The 15368-nt window shown below is 57.7% G+C and overlaps 2 protein-coding genes across 2 annotated transcripts in view; both read left to right on the top strand.

The window, feature by feature from the left end:
* The window catches only part of LOC310880342 (uncharacterized protein), a 232441-nt gene that overhangs the window by 47560 nt on the left and 169513 nt on the right, over nt 1–15368 (top strand). The window lies entirely within an intron of this gene.
* Nucleotides 10306–13845, top strand: BARX1 (BARX homeobox 1). The gene is made up of 4 exons (XM_083796016.1): nt 10306–10747; nt 12392–12680; nt 12797–12881; nt 13208–13845. Exons 1-4 carry the CDS (start codon nt 10543–10545, stop codon nt 13370–13372), a joined length of 744 nt encoding a protein of 247 aa, XP_083652142.1. The 5' UTR covers nt 10306–10542; the 3' UTR covers nt 13373–13845.

The following is a 15368-nucleotide window of genomic DNA, read 5'->3' as shown; positions in this document are numbered from 1 at the left end:
AGCCCATCTGGAGGGGATATCAAATCAATCCATTTTCCTGATGTATCAGTCGATGTAATTAACTTTTGTTTCATCTCCCGAGTAAACCTTGTAAACAATAAAATGTGTCAAAGTAAAATATAATCTACTGAAAAGTGTAATTTGTAAATGTCCCTATGGTGATTCAGCTGCTGGATAGAGCCCCAGATGCTGAATATCCATGAGGAGTAAAGGACTGATCTGGCCAAGACTTGGATTTTTTCTGAGCCCTGACGATAGATGGGTGAGATACAGGCAAGGGAGCAGGCAGTGGCTGGCTACCTCAGCAGCTGCTTACAGCTGGAGGAGGACTGTCTTCACAGCCTTTGCCAACATGCCCAGAGGGCAGGAGTCTCACCTTCTGTTCCCCTTCAGGATTTCCAGGTTTACTCTTTATTTGGGTTCCTTCTTCCTCCCCCACAAAGCTGTTTGTTTAAGTTCTGCTGCGTAAACTCCAGGCACGGGAGTGAGAAATATCACTCATTCTCGAGAGCTCAAGCAAAGTAGTACGGCTTTCCTCAGTCGTTTGAACACCCACGGTGGGAGCCCTTACTCAGGTGCTCCTGGGGCTTGCTGCAGAGTGGGGACGGACAGAAAGGTTGTGGTTATACCAGCCATGGACTGAAATGGTTCAGGGTGTTTCCCTGAGAAATTTTGTCTGGGGCAGTCTAGCATCAGGTAGCCTCTTGGCATGTGAGAACTGTGATGAGACAGCCATAAGACCTTTTGACTTCATAAAAAGAAGCAGGGTGAGCATTAAAGCTAGGCCTGCTCTGAGCTCTGGGCTGTTACAAGTTTTCTGGTGTCTAATTGAGATTTTTATTTTTTTAAAAACCTGTTAAGATGCTTCAGCTCTGTTTTTGAGGCTCACACAGACCTGTAGTCAGTGCTGCTGGGCTACTTGCGGCCTTTATGAACTCAGGCACCCACGTCACTCTGTCACACAGCCACGAGCCCTTCCTCTGGCATCCCAGTAGTTCAGAGCAAGCAGAAGTGTTTCCCTGCTGCCGTCCTCCATTCCTGTTTTCTTCCTCTCATGTACAGCACAAGCCCAGTCAGGTGATCCTGAGTTCCACCAGTACAGATAATACACGTGAAGAGTATAAAAGATATTTAAATTTATAAAGCTTGAGCTACCAGCTTGCTGAGGATGAGTATGCAAGTATTTGGCCTTGAGTTTTCCACTCAACCCCCAACACACAAAACAGTTTTACGTTAATCCAGAAAAAGAAAAAAATCCTCCATTTGGTGGTAGTTTAGATTCTGTTCAGTTCTAACTCACAACCCCAAAACATAAGGAGTTTACAGTTCATAAATTATACAGCACACAGCACATGCTGTTGTAATCTGCACATAATCCACATGAAGAATTAACACCGATGTCTAAACAAAATACAAAGTCACTATAGGCAATCTTAAACCTCAGCTGTACAGTTTTTCTGAACTATTTTGGCTATAGATGTGATTTTTCACCCCTCTACCCTCATATGGTATTAATTCAATTGTTTTATATGTTATACATGCGTAAGAGCTAGAAGGGATTTCCTTAAACAACAAACATTGAGGATAAAAAGGTTGGTGTTTATAAAAACGTCAAACTCAAAGGCTCTTCCATAACTTGTTAGAGGATTGCTATCATTTAAGACTCAAAACCCAGTCATTCAAAAAGTCCTCCAGAGAGGAAAGCTAATCCTGAGTTTCCACTCATAGTTACTGGTCTGATCCCTCAGAAGAGCATCAGCAGTAAGCATGCTGAAAGGAGGCCAGAGAAATTTGGTCTTGGTTAGAAAGATCAGAAAATGGCTATGGGATGGTTCAGTTCTGCAGGACGTAGCGTTTGGTCACTCTATTGTTTGTTTTTTGCTTAGAAGCTCAGTATGAAACCAGCAGGTAAATGGCTCCGAGTACACGCAGTTGGCATTTGTGCAACTGCCTGATGCTGCAAGGTGCTGCTAGGTGAAATTCTCCATTGCAGCTGAGCTGTTGCTCTTCCAGAGACAGGCTGGCAGGGCGACAAAGAGGAATGAATAAAAGACCAAGGATTGTCACACCTCTGTGCCACTTGCCTGCAGGTCAAAGTCTGTGCTGGAAGACAATGCTCAACCAGAGGGCAGGATGGGAGAGCTTCCAAAGTCGCTGGGTCCAATCCCAGTCCCAGCGGTGACTGATCAGCTTCCTCCCTTGTGATCAAATAAAGCATCAGCAAAGAGCATAGCTGGAGTGTATGGCGCGGGTTTGGGAAAAAGAAGGATTACACAGGAGCTGCATAAGAACAAAAGACTTAGGAAACCACTATCTCAGTTAAAAATGTGATCTCCCTGGGATTGCCTCTTGTACAGAGATCTCAAAGAGCTTTCGGAGGCAGAAGTAGGGGTTAGGAGGACCAAAATTACTTCTGTGGTTGGGAGGTGGGGTGAGAGAGACAGAGAAATCGGAGAGGGAATGCTGCGGTAATAGTGCTTGGAACTTCAGCGAGAACTAGCTGGTGAGGGGAGGGGCAGTTTTGTGTAAGGGAGAGGGAGCAGAAACATGGGTTTGCAGAGATTCCCCTGTGTACTTCTGGCACCCTGTTTCTGACACAGCTGAAATATCAGCTCTCAGCGTCAGGATGCACCAAGGTCTGGGAAGTCAAACGGGACTGTCAGCGCTGGGGGAGGCTGCTCGGCACCCATCGGCTGTTTTGCCGAGGCTGCTGCTGGTCTGCTGGTGCTGAGGTCTCAGCTGTTTGAGGAGGCATTGCTACTGCTGCTGGCGTACAGCAACTTCTCCAAAACAATGATTCTCGTTAATTAGTCATGATGAAAATCTCAGTTTTTCTTGTTGCCATTCACTGAAATACGAAAAGCAAAAGTGGAACTTTCCCTTTTTTTTTGCAGCAAAACCTTGTGATATTAACAACTTAGAAAGCATTTTGCTGAAACTTCATTTGGGATTTGAAGGGAATAAGCTGCATTCTACAGCTCTTTTTTTTCGAGTAAGCTAAGGCCCTAATTATCTTATGAAAACTAGTGGAAAGATTTCTGTTACCAGTGTTGTACCGCCGAATCTGTTTTCAATGTTGGAGTGCTTATACTTTTTTCCTGTTTACTTTGGTGTTCAGTGTTGTATAAATACAGTACCAAGGAGATGCTGCCTTGCTTCTCCTCAGAGCTTCGTCCTTTCTCTGGTGCACCTGGAGAGGGATGCCTCTGCGTCCAGTGTTCCCTCCAGAAGCACTGACAGGCTCGGGCAGGGACGCTGCTGCCCTTCGGTCCCGCAGCAGCAGGCTCTGTGCTGGTCTGCCTGGCCCCATGAGACCCGAGGAGGACGAGAAGGCAGTGAGATCCTCTAAACTTGAGGTTGGAGCCTCTTTTTTGAGTAACATGCTCATAGCCTAACACTAATATTTTATTTCAGAGCGAAAAGCCCCTTTCCAGGTGAGAGCCTCACTTTGTCCTCAGTGTTGAAGGCTTAGTACACGTGCCTGGGAGTCTTTAGGTTGATCCGGCTCTAGATAAGAGATCACCCAGCTGTAAGAACAGCCGTGAGGAGACAAAATGCTCCGTCCCCACCTGCCACAGACCTGCAGGCTGCTTTTGGGGCCCTGCTGAGCATTTCTGCTGCCTACCAGCAACGGGGTGTTGCTTTCAGTCTTCTCTTCTGTGAAGCTCCCCGAGAGGTGAAAATGTAATAGTTGGGGGCTAGGCTGTTTCTAATTCCTCTTTTCCTCTCTACTAATATTCTATCCCGCAGTTTCCTTCGGGGGATATTTTAACTGAAATCTGAATAGTCGTTCTCAATTTGTATTTAAGTTTTATGTCCGGATTTCCAAAGAGAAAGAAAACCAAAGAAAAAAGTTGTCATCCCCCCCTCTTTCCTTGTCCCCCCGCCTGTTCGGAGGGGGTGCAGCTGCGCCAGGGCCCACCGGGGCGCGGCCCAGCCCCTGCCGCCCCTCTCCTGCCCGCCCCGGCCTTGTGGCGAGCCGAGGCCCGGCCGCGGCCCGGCAGAGGGCACCCGCGGCCCGAGCAGGCGCCGCGGCTCCGAGCCCCGCGGGGCGGGCAGGGGCTGGGGGCAGGAGCCGGCGGCCGAGGCGGGGCCGCGTTACCCCGGCTGCTGCTCGCGGCGCCGGCAGCGAGCTCGGGGAATTTCCCGCTGGAGTGCAACGCTTCGGGAGTGCCGCAATAAACCTGGGGACAGCAAGATTGCTGGAACTTAACGGCCGTGTCAGTGTGGGGGGTTACAGTTTTGTTCTGGACGCAGCAAAGAGAAATGTGCCGCATCGAACGTAAAAACGCCGGGTGGGCAAACCGAAAGTCAGGCCTCGTCTCGCCTGAAGCGGGTGGCGCCTCTCCCTCGGGTGACCCCGCTGTGGGCAAGGTTCACCCTCACAGGGGCCTGCAGCCCGCCCGGGAGCCCCAGCGCAACGGGTCTGAGAGCCCGGTGCGGGGGTAGGCTGAGCAGGGCCTGTCGGGTCGGGCTGGGGGCGTCGGGAGCTGTCACGCTTCCTCCGGCAGCGTAGGAACGTCATTCGTTCGCAAAGGTAGTTTTAGAAAGCCCTACAACTCCTGTTAGTCATCTCTCAGAAGGCAGAGGAAATCTGTTTTGGCACAGAAGAATGTGAAGGATCACTATAACCTTCTAGTTGGTTGTAAAGCCTGTGTACGGACCCCGGGTTTACGCTGAGGCTTGTTGTGGATAATTAACTTTTTTTCATACAGATAGTTGTCTTTGTGTGAACGACAAAGCAATTCATCTCCCAAAATCTCACACCTTCAAGGGAAAAGGGAATTTTCTGTATACCGATTGACCTTTATTAACATTTCTCCTTTTAAAGTATTTTGTTGAAGTCTGACCTTCCTAGTCCCCTATTTCATTCTAAATTAGATGGATCCATTAATAGTAGCAAGAAAAACATGGTTATTCCACTAGCGGTGGGATGCAGCAGGAGGAAGGTAGCCCTGCAGAAACATTTGCACTTTCCCTCTCTTATCCCCACCGAAGTGAACCCATGGGACAGGCTTCCCGCAGGTGTAAGTATCGCCTTTAATTGGCCCCCAAGCAGTGGTTTCTGTGTCCCAAGGCAGCTGTGTGAGCCGGGGAGGGTCGCTGCAGGGGACAGGGTCTCAGCTGGGGGCAGAGCTGCCTGAGCCCCCGCTGAAGCTACCAGATAAAGTTGGGCTTGATTTTACTTGCAGTCCTCCGTGACCCGTGTCAGCTTTAGAGTGGGATGCACAAAGCAAAGCCCTGAAAGAAGGTTTTTGGCAGATCTCTCCTGCAGGTGCACAGAGGAAGCACAGGACCTTTACTCAGGCTGGCCTTAGAGCATCACGGGGTGGTTTTGGCAGGACACTCGTGCTGCTGGAAGCGTGGGGCCTCCCTGCAGCAGGGAACGTGTGACCCCCCTGTGAGCCCATACCCACCTGTCTGTGGCAACCTGGTGCCACCAGCTGCCTGCCGCCTCTTGTGAAAATCACGTTCCCTTAAACCAGGTCCTGCTGTGGTTGAACCAGAGGCATGATGGCCAATGTCCCAGGGCTCTTGGTGTGTTTAAATTCAGCCCGCCAGCATGAGGCACCCACGGCTCCCCACAGACAAGGCTCCCCTGAGCAGCTGTCCAGGTTCCCCCGCTCAGGTACCCCACAGAGCTGACCCCCGGCCGTTCTCCCACAGCTGCTGACTTGTGACCAAGCCTTCTGCAGCCAAAGCTACGTTTTTAAGAACCCGTTGAGTCTCAGCCAAGCTATAGAGATTAAAACGGATAAAGGCTCTTAGGAATGTAAACAGCATAGAGAAATCCTAATCCACGCGGCACAATTTTATTCAAAAAAAAAACTTATTCTAGCCGGAGGTGGTAAATCGTCCTCGCTTCCCGAGCGTGCCAAGCCCGGGACCCCACGTGCGGCCTTCTGCCGGCGGAGCTCCGGGCCTCGTCCCGTCGGAGGAGCCTGCGGGAGGCTTGGTGCTGGTGCCGGTGCCCTGGCAGGTGGTGTATGCGCAGCGGTCTGTGCTGCACTGCGCAGCGTCTGAAAATAGAAGCCGTTTGGGAGGTGTCGGGCACCTGGCTGCTCGCTTTAGGATCGTTTTCCTGAAGTGTTTTTGGTCGGGGTAATTTTTGGTAAGGCTCGCTGAGCCCACTCTGCGGCGCCTTCTGTGCCAGGGGCTTGCACTTCTGTGGGAGCGAGGGGAGATCCCGGCCCTCGTCCGTCACGGGGACGCTTCGGTGCCTCTGTGCCTGGACTTTGAAATGAGATCCACGTACAAATCAAAAGCTTGTCTAAGAAATAAGCTAGCAGAAAGGAACCCTTCGTCGCTTAATTGTTTTATATTGTTTGGCTCTTAAAGAAAGCTATATTATGTAATTGGCTCTCTTAACAGGGTTTTTAACTAGCTGTGGTGGTGCTCGTGAGAGACCGGGAAGTCAGCTTTAATATGATTTTAATATGTATAAAACATCTTGTTATTTTAAAAATAAAATGTTTCAATTAGCCATTATTGTGTTAAATGACTTAAACATCTCCCTGCTGATCTATAAACTCAAGCCATCCAGATCTGACGTAGCACGTGAGAACTAGAAACCCAAACTGACTGCAGGCTAGCTGTAAACCTGAAGAATGTAGGGATTTTATTCTGTTTCTTCACTTTGCTTTTAAAAACTGAAGGCCCCAGCTCCACACAGATGTAGTCATTAACTTAATTTTATGAACTATAAACAGTCCTAGTCCAGTCAGTCAACTGTGTACGCAGTGAATAACCTAAGCACACATTTAAGTGTTTACAGCACAGGGGCTAATGTGATATCATTAAGGGCATCTCTAATTTTGCAACAGATGCAGGGATTGCTTGAATTTAAACTAAAACATGGGTGATGAGGACAAGTCATTGTTTTCTGTCTGAAGGTAGTTTAGTGCCCAGAAATGGGTGGTTTAGCACTCAGAAATGGGTAGTACAGCCATAGCTGCTGTTTCAGGTTGGAGGTATTTACTGAACTACCGTACCTACTTTTGACTTACCCTTTTATGTATATCCTGCCATTTGCAAACCACACTTGTTGCTTGCAGTGTAGTCCCAACACGGATAACAGCAGCTTCGTGTGCTCAGCTCCACATCCACAACTGGTCACAGCAGTGCTGTGTGATCAGCTTTGGTGTGATTCGAAGCCCAGCTTGGCCTTTCCGAAGCCCTGGACTGTGGGGTTTATGTCCATGGCAGCCTGGGGGCCTGTGCTCACTGCCATCCGTCACTGAAGGACTGGGCTGTCACTTCCCATGTTGAACCTGTGCATCAAAACCCCGTTTTGTACGTGTAGGGGTTCACAGGTTTGTGTGTGGCAGGGAAGGGCTGCATGCGGCGTCACGTCACCATCGACACCACGTCCATAAAAGCCACAGAGGTGCTCTCGCTCCGAAGGAAGGCCACAGCCCCAGAAGGGTATTGCAGGAGACTCCCCCATGCCACCAACGGGTTACTCCACTGTTGGTTTTCTTGGGTGGTTGGGTTTTTTGGTTTCGGTTGGGTTTTGTTGTTGTTTGGTTTTGACAGCAGCTCCAGACGGAAGGAGGGTTATAAATACACTGTCAACAAGGGAAAGCGAATTGCAGTTGTCTGTTAGCTGGGACAGCATTTTGGGGGGCTGGTGAGCGAGCCCCTGATCCTACAGATCTTTGTAAGCCTTCACTAGAGGACAGTTTGTAGAGGAGACACCGTTACAGGAAATATGTCCGGCCTGAAATCTGTCACCGTTTGCGTTTAGCTCCTGGTTTGCATTTCCAAGCATTGCTTCTCTTGCGTGGGGACTAGGCAAAATGAAAGCTGAAAGAAAAACCAACAGCGACCAAAACCAAAACCAAACCAAACCAAAACCACCTTTACAAGTCCCATTTATTTGAGAAAAGAGGGAGGAAGGCTCAGCATCCCTCCCGGTGCTCCCTTACTCACCGCTCGTGCCCTCTTCGCCGTGTGCGCGCAGAGGAGCCCCGGCACCGACCTCCGGCTGCGTCCGAGCGGGATTTGAGGCTCTGGAGCAGCCGGGCTGCCTGCTCGGGCCGGGTGGCCGCAGCAAACCGCCCGGGGAGGGATGCGTGTGGCAGTGCTCGGTCCTTCAGCCCGCAGCCCCGGGCACCCGTCGGGGCATCGCCGTCGGGGTGACGGCGCCGTGCCGGGGGCGCGCCGGGAGCTGGCTGCGGGCTCTAAGGGGCAGGGAGCGCGCGTTTGGTCCTTGTGCTGCTTACTGGGGCTCGGGGGAGGGGGACGCCCCGAGAAGTCGCGTGGAAAAGGCGGCGGAAAAAAATCGTTCCCCGTCCAAACGGGCAGCGGTCGGCGAGGGGAAAGCCCCCCGGCCGGGGGAAGGGTTTGGGGGCGCCGAGCGGGCTCCTCTCCTCCTCCAGGTCGCGGCTTTCGCTGCCCCGAGCCCCGGGCGACGCGCAGACAGCTGCCGGGATGCCCCAAGTGCAGAAGTAAGCAAAGGGAGGCTCCAAACGCTCCGCGTTTATTGAAAATAAAGAGCAGGAGAGCCCCTGACCAGGGCAGAGGTATTGATAGGTTCTGAAACTAATGACGTACATGCGTAAAAAAATGCTAAAAAGTGGGTAACTGTCGGAATAATTTGTATTTCTAACAGTTATGTAGACTCTCTGCTTGGTGCGAGCAAAATAAACACTTTTTTTTTTTTTCCTTTTAAGGAAAAAAAGGTGATTCCCTTCTAGCAGATGGAAACAAAGTGCACACAGTTTGGGGCCTGCAGAAACGTCCCTTTCGTCCCCAAACCCCGCCGAGCTCCGAGGTGATGCTGCTGGGGCAGCGCGGGGCCGTGTGAGCGGCGGGGCCGGGCACAGGGTGCAAAACCCCGTGTGTAAGAGCACAAGGAGTTAGGCGATTTCGGTCCTTTCCAGAGTCACCGATAAAAAATAAAATAAAATAAAATACCGCCCGATGTCCTCGTAGCAGCAGGATTTGCTTCGCAGCGGATTTATGCCGCTCGGTAGCGACGTCCCGCAGGCTGCGCCCTGGGCAAAGCAGGGCGGTGCGGGGCTGGAGCCGAGCTGCGGGGCGCAGTCCTTCCAGCCCGCAGGGCCTGGGGTTACTGCAGCGAAGGGCAGCGAGGTGCGTGTGTTCGGCACGGGGAGAGGTGCCGGCGGCGTGCTGTGCGTGCTGCTCTCGGAGCGGAGGCTGTTCAGGCCGGCGTGGATGTGTCCGCTCGCTTGAACGGGCCCCGCGTTCTCCCCACTTTACGCATAAGTTATTCTTCTCGCTAATCATCGCCGTAGCACCAGCGGCCTCTTTTGCCTTGGCCGTTAGAAATCGGTACCTTGGCGTGAAAGTAGCTCCTGCTCTAAATGAAGACGGACAAAATAAAGACAGACGGACGAACGGCCGCGTAGGGAACCGGGCGGGTCCCGTCCCGGTGTGCTGGGCTCCGCCGAGCTCGGAGGGCGGCCGGGGGGGTCGGTGCCCGTCGGTCCCGTCCCGTCCCTGCCCGCGGGGGACACGGCAGCGGCAGCCGGGGCCCTAAGGAGGGCAGGACAGCGGCTTCAGGCGTTTGCAAAGAGCGAGGGGCACGGCTGTAAGCTGAAGGGACGCGGGGCGAGCAGAAAATCCAGGCGGAACCGCCTGGTACAAGTGGCAGCGAGCATATGGAACAGGTTACCTCGGGAAGCCCTGAAAGCACCGAGCAGAAACGAATTCAAGAAGCACCTAGCTTTGGGCGCGTGCAATGAAACGCGGAGGAAGGACGGGGCGGTGGGATTTCGGCCGCGGCCCCAGGACCGCGGGGCAACCCTCCCAACCTCTCCCCTTGCTCGGCGAGCGACCCCGCGGGGCCAGCCCGGGGGTCCCGGCAGCCCCGAGCCCCCCGAGCACGCTGCGGGCGTCGGGGCCGGCCCCGGGTCGCGTCGGGCTCCGCGGCTCGGGGGGGCGGCGGCGGCGGCTCCTCCTCCTCCTCCGCTCAGCCCCGGGGGGAGCCGGCCCGGGGGGGCGGGCAGGTGGCGGGGCGGCGCCCGGGGGCTGCCCCGGGGCCGGGGGCCGAGGGTCGGGGGGTCGGGGCCGCGCTGGAAGGGCCCGGCGCTTGTTTGGGTGTCTGCTGTCCCGTGGCGGGCAGGCAGAAACGAGGGTAATTTGCTTTCTATGGCAGGGGATCAAATGCTCTGCCCTAACCTCTCGCTTCCAGGTACTCGCCCGCCCCGGCCCCTTCCTTCCTCCGCGGCCCCTCCCGCGCCCTCCCCCGCCGCGCCGCCAGCCCCGCCGGGCCGGGCGCTATATAGGCGGCTGCCCCGCGGCCCGGGGCGGAGAAACGCTGCCCGGTGCCGCGCCCCGGTGCAGGCAGCGCTCGCGGCCCGGTGCCGAGCCTCTCGCGCTGGGGGGGCCGAGCCGAGCCCTGCCCGGGGGTAGGGGCAGGGACAGGGCGGGGGGCGGCGGCGGCGGCGGGGCGATGGGCAGAGCCCCCCCTGCCCGGCTCCCAGCGGCGCCGGCCGGGGGGCTGCGCTAGGGCGGCCCGGCGGAGCCTCGGCCCCGCGGCCGGGGCTCGGCCCCCCCTCCCCGGGGGCGGCGAGGATGCAGCACCCGCTGGAGCTGGGGGCCGCGCACTACTTCCCGGCCGAAGCCTTCCCCGACCACCGCTCGCACCGCTACCGCAGCTTCATGATCGAGGAGATCCTCACCGACCCCCCGGACGCCAAGGGCGCGGCGCCGGCCGGGGAACTCCTCAAATTCGGGGTGCAGGCGCTGCTCTCGGCCCGGCCCTACCACAACCACCTAGGTACGTGCTGCCGCGGGGCCGGGTCGCCTCCGGGATCCGGGCTCCGAGCTCTGGGCACCGCGGCCCGAGGGGTCCCGGGGCCGGGGAGGGAGCAGGCTCCGGGCTGCGGCTCGGCGGGACCGTGCTGCATCGGGGCGCCGCTGGGCTCCCGGGGCCGGCGGGCAGAGCGCGGCTCCGAGCCGCTCCTCTGAAGCAAACGCCGTTAATTTGGGCAGCGAGCAGCCGCCGGGCTCCCTGCACGCCGGGCAGGCTCGGGGCCGGCGCCGCGGTGCAGCGCTTGGGGCCTAAAGCGGAGCTTTGCACGGCTGCCACTGACGGGCCCGGGCAGGGGGCGGCTGCCCCGAGGATTTGGGGATTTTGGGGGTTCGGGCGAGGCGCAAGTGCCGGGGCCCTGCGCGGCGGGCACAGCCGGGGGGCTGCGGGGAGCCCCGCGGACACGGCGTCAGCTGGAAGCCCGACGGATGGACGGACAGACAGACAGGGCGATGGATGGAAAGCGCGGTCTGTCCCCTCTGATTACAGTATCTAGGACAAATGCAGAACATTAATGACATATGTCTCTTTTTTTTTTTTCCCTTTTTTCCTTTTTTTTTCTTTTTCTTTTTTGGTCGTTGGTTGTTTTCTTTGTAAACGCGAGTTTTTCGGTGCGCCGCCAGAAGCTTTCGTTTCCAAAGGCGTCCCAGCGCAGAAAGGCCGCTCTTTTACCAGTACAAACGAACGGAATGGGACCATCCCAATTTCTTTTTTTTTTTTTTTCCTTTTATAAGAGAAACGGGAAAGCGCCGAGCCCCACAGCAACGTAGGTTAGGACACGCGGAAATCTGCGTTACTTTAAGTACCGGTTTCAAGCACCGGCCCGGCTAAAACGCAGTTTGCAGCCTGCCGGGCGGCGTGACGGGACTTTGTGCAGCAGTGGGGTTTCTGCTGCGGCCGAGGAGGAGGAACCCGCAGTGAAGTTCTTTACAGCCCCCCGGTGGGGATTGCTGCCGGGTTTTTAGGGCCGGGGAGAGCCGCGGCGGCCCCGGCCCGGGGTCCGCGGGGGGCAGCTCCGCTCCCGGCACGTCCGGGACCCGCTGAGGGCTGCGGGACCGGGCCGGGCCCCCCGGGCCCTGCAGGGCTCGGCCGGGGCCGAGAGGGGCCTGAGCCGCTCTGTGCCGGCCCTGGGGTGGGCTCGCAGCTCGGTGCCATCAAGGGAGCTCCAGGCCCTGCTCCCGAGCGCGTTTTCGCAGCCAAGCCGGGGGCTGCGGGTCCCGGAGGAAGATGCGATTGTTTGCGGGTTAAAATCGCGCTGCGGGGGCCGGAGGAAGATGCGATTCGGTTGTTCGGGAACTGAAATCACGCTGAGGGGCTCCGGGCAGGGAAACCCGCGGGGGGCTCCCGGCCCGGCCCCGGCCGCACGTCGGGGGGCGAAGCCGAGCCGGCGGCCGCGACTTCGGCAGCTGTTCGGGGGCATCGGCGGGGAGCGCTTGGGAATCGTTTGGGAATCGTTTTAAAGCGTTTCCACCTGTACGCCGGGAATCACCGGCTGCCGGCCGGAGGGCAAAGCGTGACCTCGCGTCCTCGGGGGGACGGGCGGGCCCGGGAGGGCTCCGTGCGGGGTCCCGAAGGGGTCTGCCCGGCTCTCACGGCCCCTCTCTCCCGCAGCCGTGCTGAAGGCGGAGCCGGCGGCCGTGTTCAAGTTCCCTCTGGCTCCCTTGGGCTGCTCGGGGCTGAGCTCGGCGCTGCTGGCCGCCGGCTCGGGGCTGCAGGGCGGCTCCGCCTCGCCCCATCTCCCGCTGGAGCTGCACCTCCGCGGTAAGCTGGAGCCGGGCCCCCCCGAGCCGGGCGGCAAGGCCAAGAAGGGGCGCCGCAGCCGCACCGTCTTCACCGAGCTGCAGCTCATGGGGCTGGAGAAGCGCTTCGAGAAGCAGAAATACCTCTCCACGCCCGACAGGTAGGGCAGGCCGGGCCCTCCGGAGCGGGGCAGGGCGCGGGGGGAGTTTTTGCTGGGGAGGGAGAGGAGTCGCGGGCCGGCCGGGCTGGGTCTCACCGCCTGTCTCTCTCCCGCAGAATAGACCTGGCCGAATCGCTGGGGCTCAGCCAGCTCCAGGTGAAAACCTGGTACCAGAACAGGCGCATGAAATGGAAGAAAATAGTAAGTGCCCGCCTCTGACCCTTCTGTGCGCCCCGCCGCGGTACGGGGGCAGCTCCGCCGCCTCGGCCTTCTGCATGCCCAGGGCAAAAATGCATGCGGCGGGGGGAAAATAAGTTTTATTCTAATATTTATACTGATATATTTGTGTGCCCGCGGTCTGTGAGGCCAGCATCACCCGGTCCGGGCCCTCCCGGCTTTGCTGCCGCCCCCATCGGGCTGCTCGGCGCGGCTCGGCGCGGGGCCGCGGAAGGCTTCTCCCGAGCGGGGCCGCCCGAGACCCGCTTTTACTCGGCTGTCCCCCCCTGTGCTCCCTCCCCGCCTCGCAGGTGCTGCAGGGGGGCGGCCTGGAGTCCCCCACCAAACCCAAGGGCCGCCCCAAGAAGAACTCCATCCCCAGCAGTGAGCAGCTCTCGGAGCAGGAACGAGCCCGGGACGCCGAGAAGCCGCCCGAGAGCCTGGGCTCGCCGGCTGAGGTCAGCCAGGAGGAGTGACCGGCACGGCCCGGCCCCACCGCCGCCGGCCCCGAGCCGCTCCGCCCGGCCGGGAGCGCGGCCACCGAGCGCCGCCGCCGCCGCCCCGGGCCGGGGTCCCCGGGAGGAGCCACCGGCCCCGCACCTCCCCGCTCCGCCGGCAGCGACCCAGGGGGAAGAGGGCTGGAAAGGGGGAACCAAGCGGTTCGTGGACTGCTGTCGCCTTCGGTTTCCGACGAATCCAGCGTTTGGCCCGGCCGCGTCCCCGGCCCCAGCCCCGCCGCTCCTCTCCGCGCCCGCGGGGCGCTGCGCCCCGGCCCCCGCTGTGCGACGGCCCCGAGGGGCCAGGAGGAGGACACTGGATCCCACCTTCACGTCCGCTCGCTGTCTGAAACCCTGTGGTGCCCCTAGTTACTCGAAAACTGCATTTTACGATCAGTTTTATTAATGCGAAGATATTTACTTTATTTCAATAAAGTATTTTATGAACTATTGCTCTGAGTAGCGTCATGCTTTTCCTACTGTTTTCCTATTTTTTTCTATTTTTTATATTGTTATCTTTTTTTTTTCTTTCCCTCGGCAGCAGGTTAATCTGTCCGAGATTCAGACGCGAGGCCCGGGGCCGCCTGTCCCGGTCCGGGGCAGCACCCCCGGGTTTGCTGGGGCGCAGTGGGGCAGGAGCGAGGCGATGCTTTCGCACTATACAAACAGGGAACGAAGTGCTGCTGGTTGGAACGGCTTTGGGGCTCGGCACGGCGGGTACGGGCCCCGCTCGGCTCCCCAGCCCCGGCTCCCCGCCCACCTCTGCCTCGGGTCACGGCCACTTTCCCGGGGCTCTTTGCTAATTGCGGCGACGTAGCAAGAAACGGTGGCTTTTCTTTTTCTTTTTTCTTTTTTTTTTTTTTTCCTTTTCAGTCTTCGCTGTACGTTTTCCATTGAGGTATCAAATTATAGAGCATCTACAGAGACGTGCAATTATCATCATCGTGCAAAAAAAAAAAAAAAAAAAAGACCCACCAAAACCCAGAAGCGCCGCAGGAAGCGGCGAGAGGCGGCGGGGAGGGAAGGGGGAGCAGGACGGGGGCAGCGGAGCCCAGCTGTGGGGCTGAGCCCCAGCGGCGGGGTGCTAATTGGCCGGGCCTCGCAATTAATTAAAGGCGGTGATTATTGCAAGGCTGCTGAAGGGAGATCCTGCAGCGGGTGCAGGGCACGGTCGGTGCCTCTCGTCCCGTCGGGGACCGGGCTGAGCCCTTCGCTGGCTGTGCCCCGGGGGCGCGGGGAGGGCCGCTTGCCACGGCGGTGCCCGGGTCCCCGGTGCCGTGCCGGTCCCAGCGGGTCTGTGCCGGGTAAATGAGCCCGCACCGAGCTCTGATTTTCGGTAACGCCGCCGTTTCTCGTTAAACGGCACGGCGGCTGGGCAGGAGCGGTGCTGAGGGCATAGACGGGCCCTAAACGGCCCTAAAAAAAGCTAAAGACCTGGGCCCCTCTCGGCCGGTTCTCCGCTGCGGCCCGGCCCGGTGCGAGCTGCGGGCGGCTCCTGCTCGCGGAGCCGTGCCCTGGGTTAAATAAATCCGGGATGAGCGATGGAGCGTTTGTAAGCACGGGACACGGCCCGTGCTGAGCAAACAGGAAGCCAGCTCATATTCTTATGCTAAAATGACTTCTGGATTTAAACAAACAAATAGTTCGAGCTGTTTTATTTAACCTGGGGATGGGGATTAGGGCTGGGCAGGGCGAGCACGGCGGTTTCGAGGAGGGCTGCCCGCCGAGGGGCCGGCCGGCGCGGAGCTTGGGCTTTGTCCCTCGCGGCTTTCGGCTCCCGGCGGTTGGCTCTGGCCGCCCCACGGCGCTTGGAGAGAGCAGCCGCTCTTAATCAGGAGGTAGATTCACGGGTGCCTTTACCTAAATTACCGGGATGACGAGCGGAGTCCGTCAGCGGCGTTAAGCAGAGCTTTGGAAGCGGCTGGGGTCAGTTTATTGCTGTTACAACCGCGATGTAACCTCCGTACCAATAACC

Source organism: Anser anser, assembly GCF_964211835.1.
Source record: "Anser anser genome assembly, chromosome: 12".
In the NCBI taxonomy this organism is placed as follows: domain Eukaryota; kingdom Metazoa; phylum Chordata; class Aves; order Anseriformes; family Anatidae; genus Anser; species Anser anser.
The sequence above is the reverse complement of the archived record's forward strand: the minus strand, read 5'-3'. Positions and strand labels throughout refer to the sequence as shown.

What these genes read in the sequence shown, in the direction of transcription:
- BARX1 (XM_083796016.1), top strand. Translation starts at nt 10,543, where the DNA reads ATGCAGCACCCGCTGGAGCTGGGGGCCGCGCACTACTTCCCGGCCGAA. An exon ending in TACCTCTCCACGCCCGACAG is followed by an intron (nt 12,681 to 12,796) that starts GTAGGGCAGGCC and finishes TCTCTCCCGCAG; the next exon opens with AATAGACCTGGCCGAATCGC. An exon ending in GCATGAAATGGAAGAAAATA is followed by an intron (nt 12,882 to 13,207) that starts GTAAGTGCCCGC and finishes CCCGCCTCGCAG; the next exon opens with GTGCTGCAGGGGGGCGGCCT.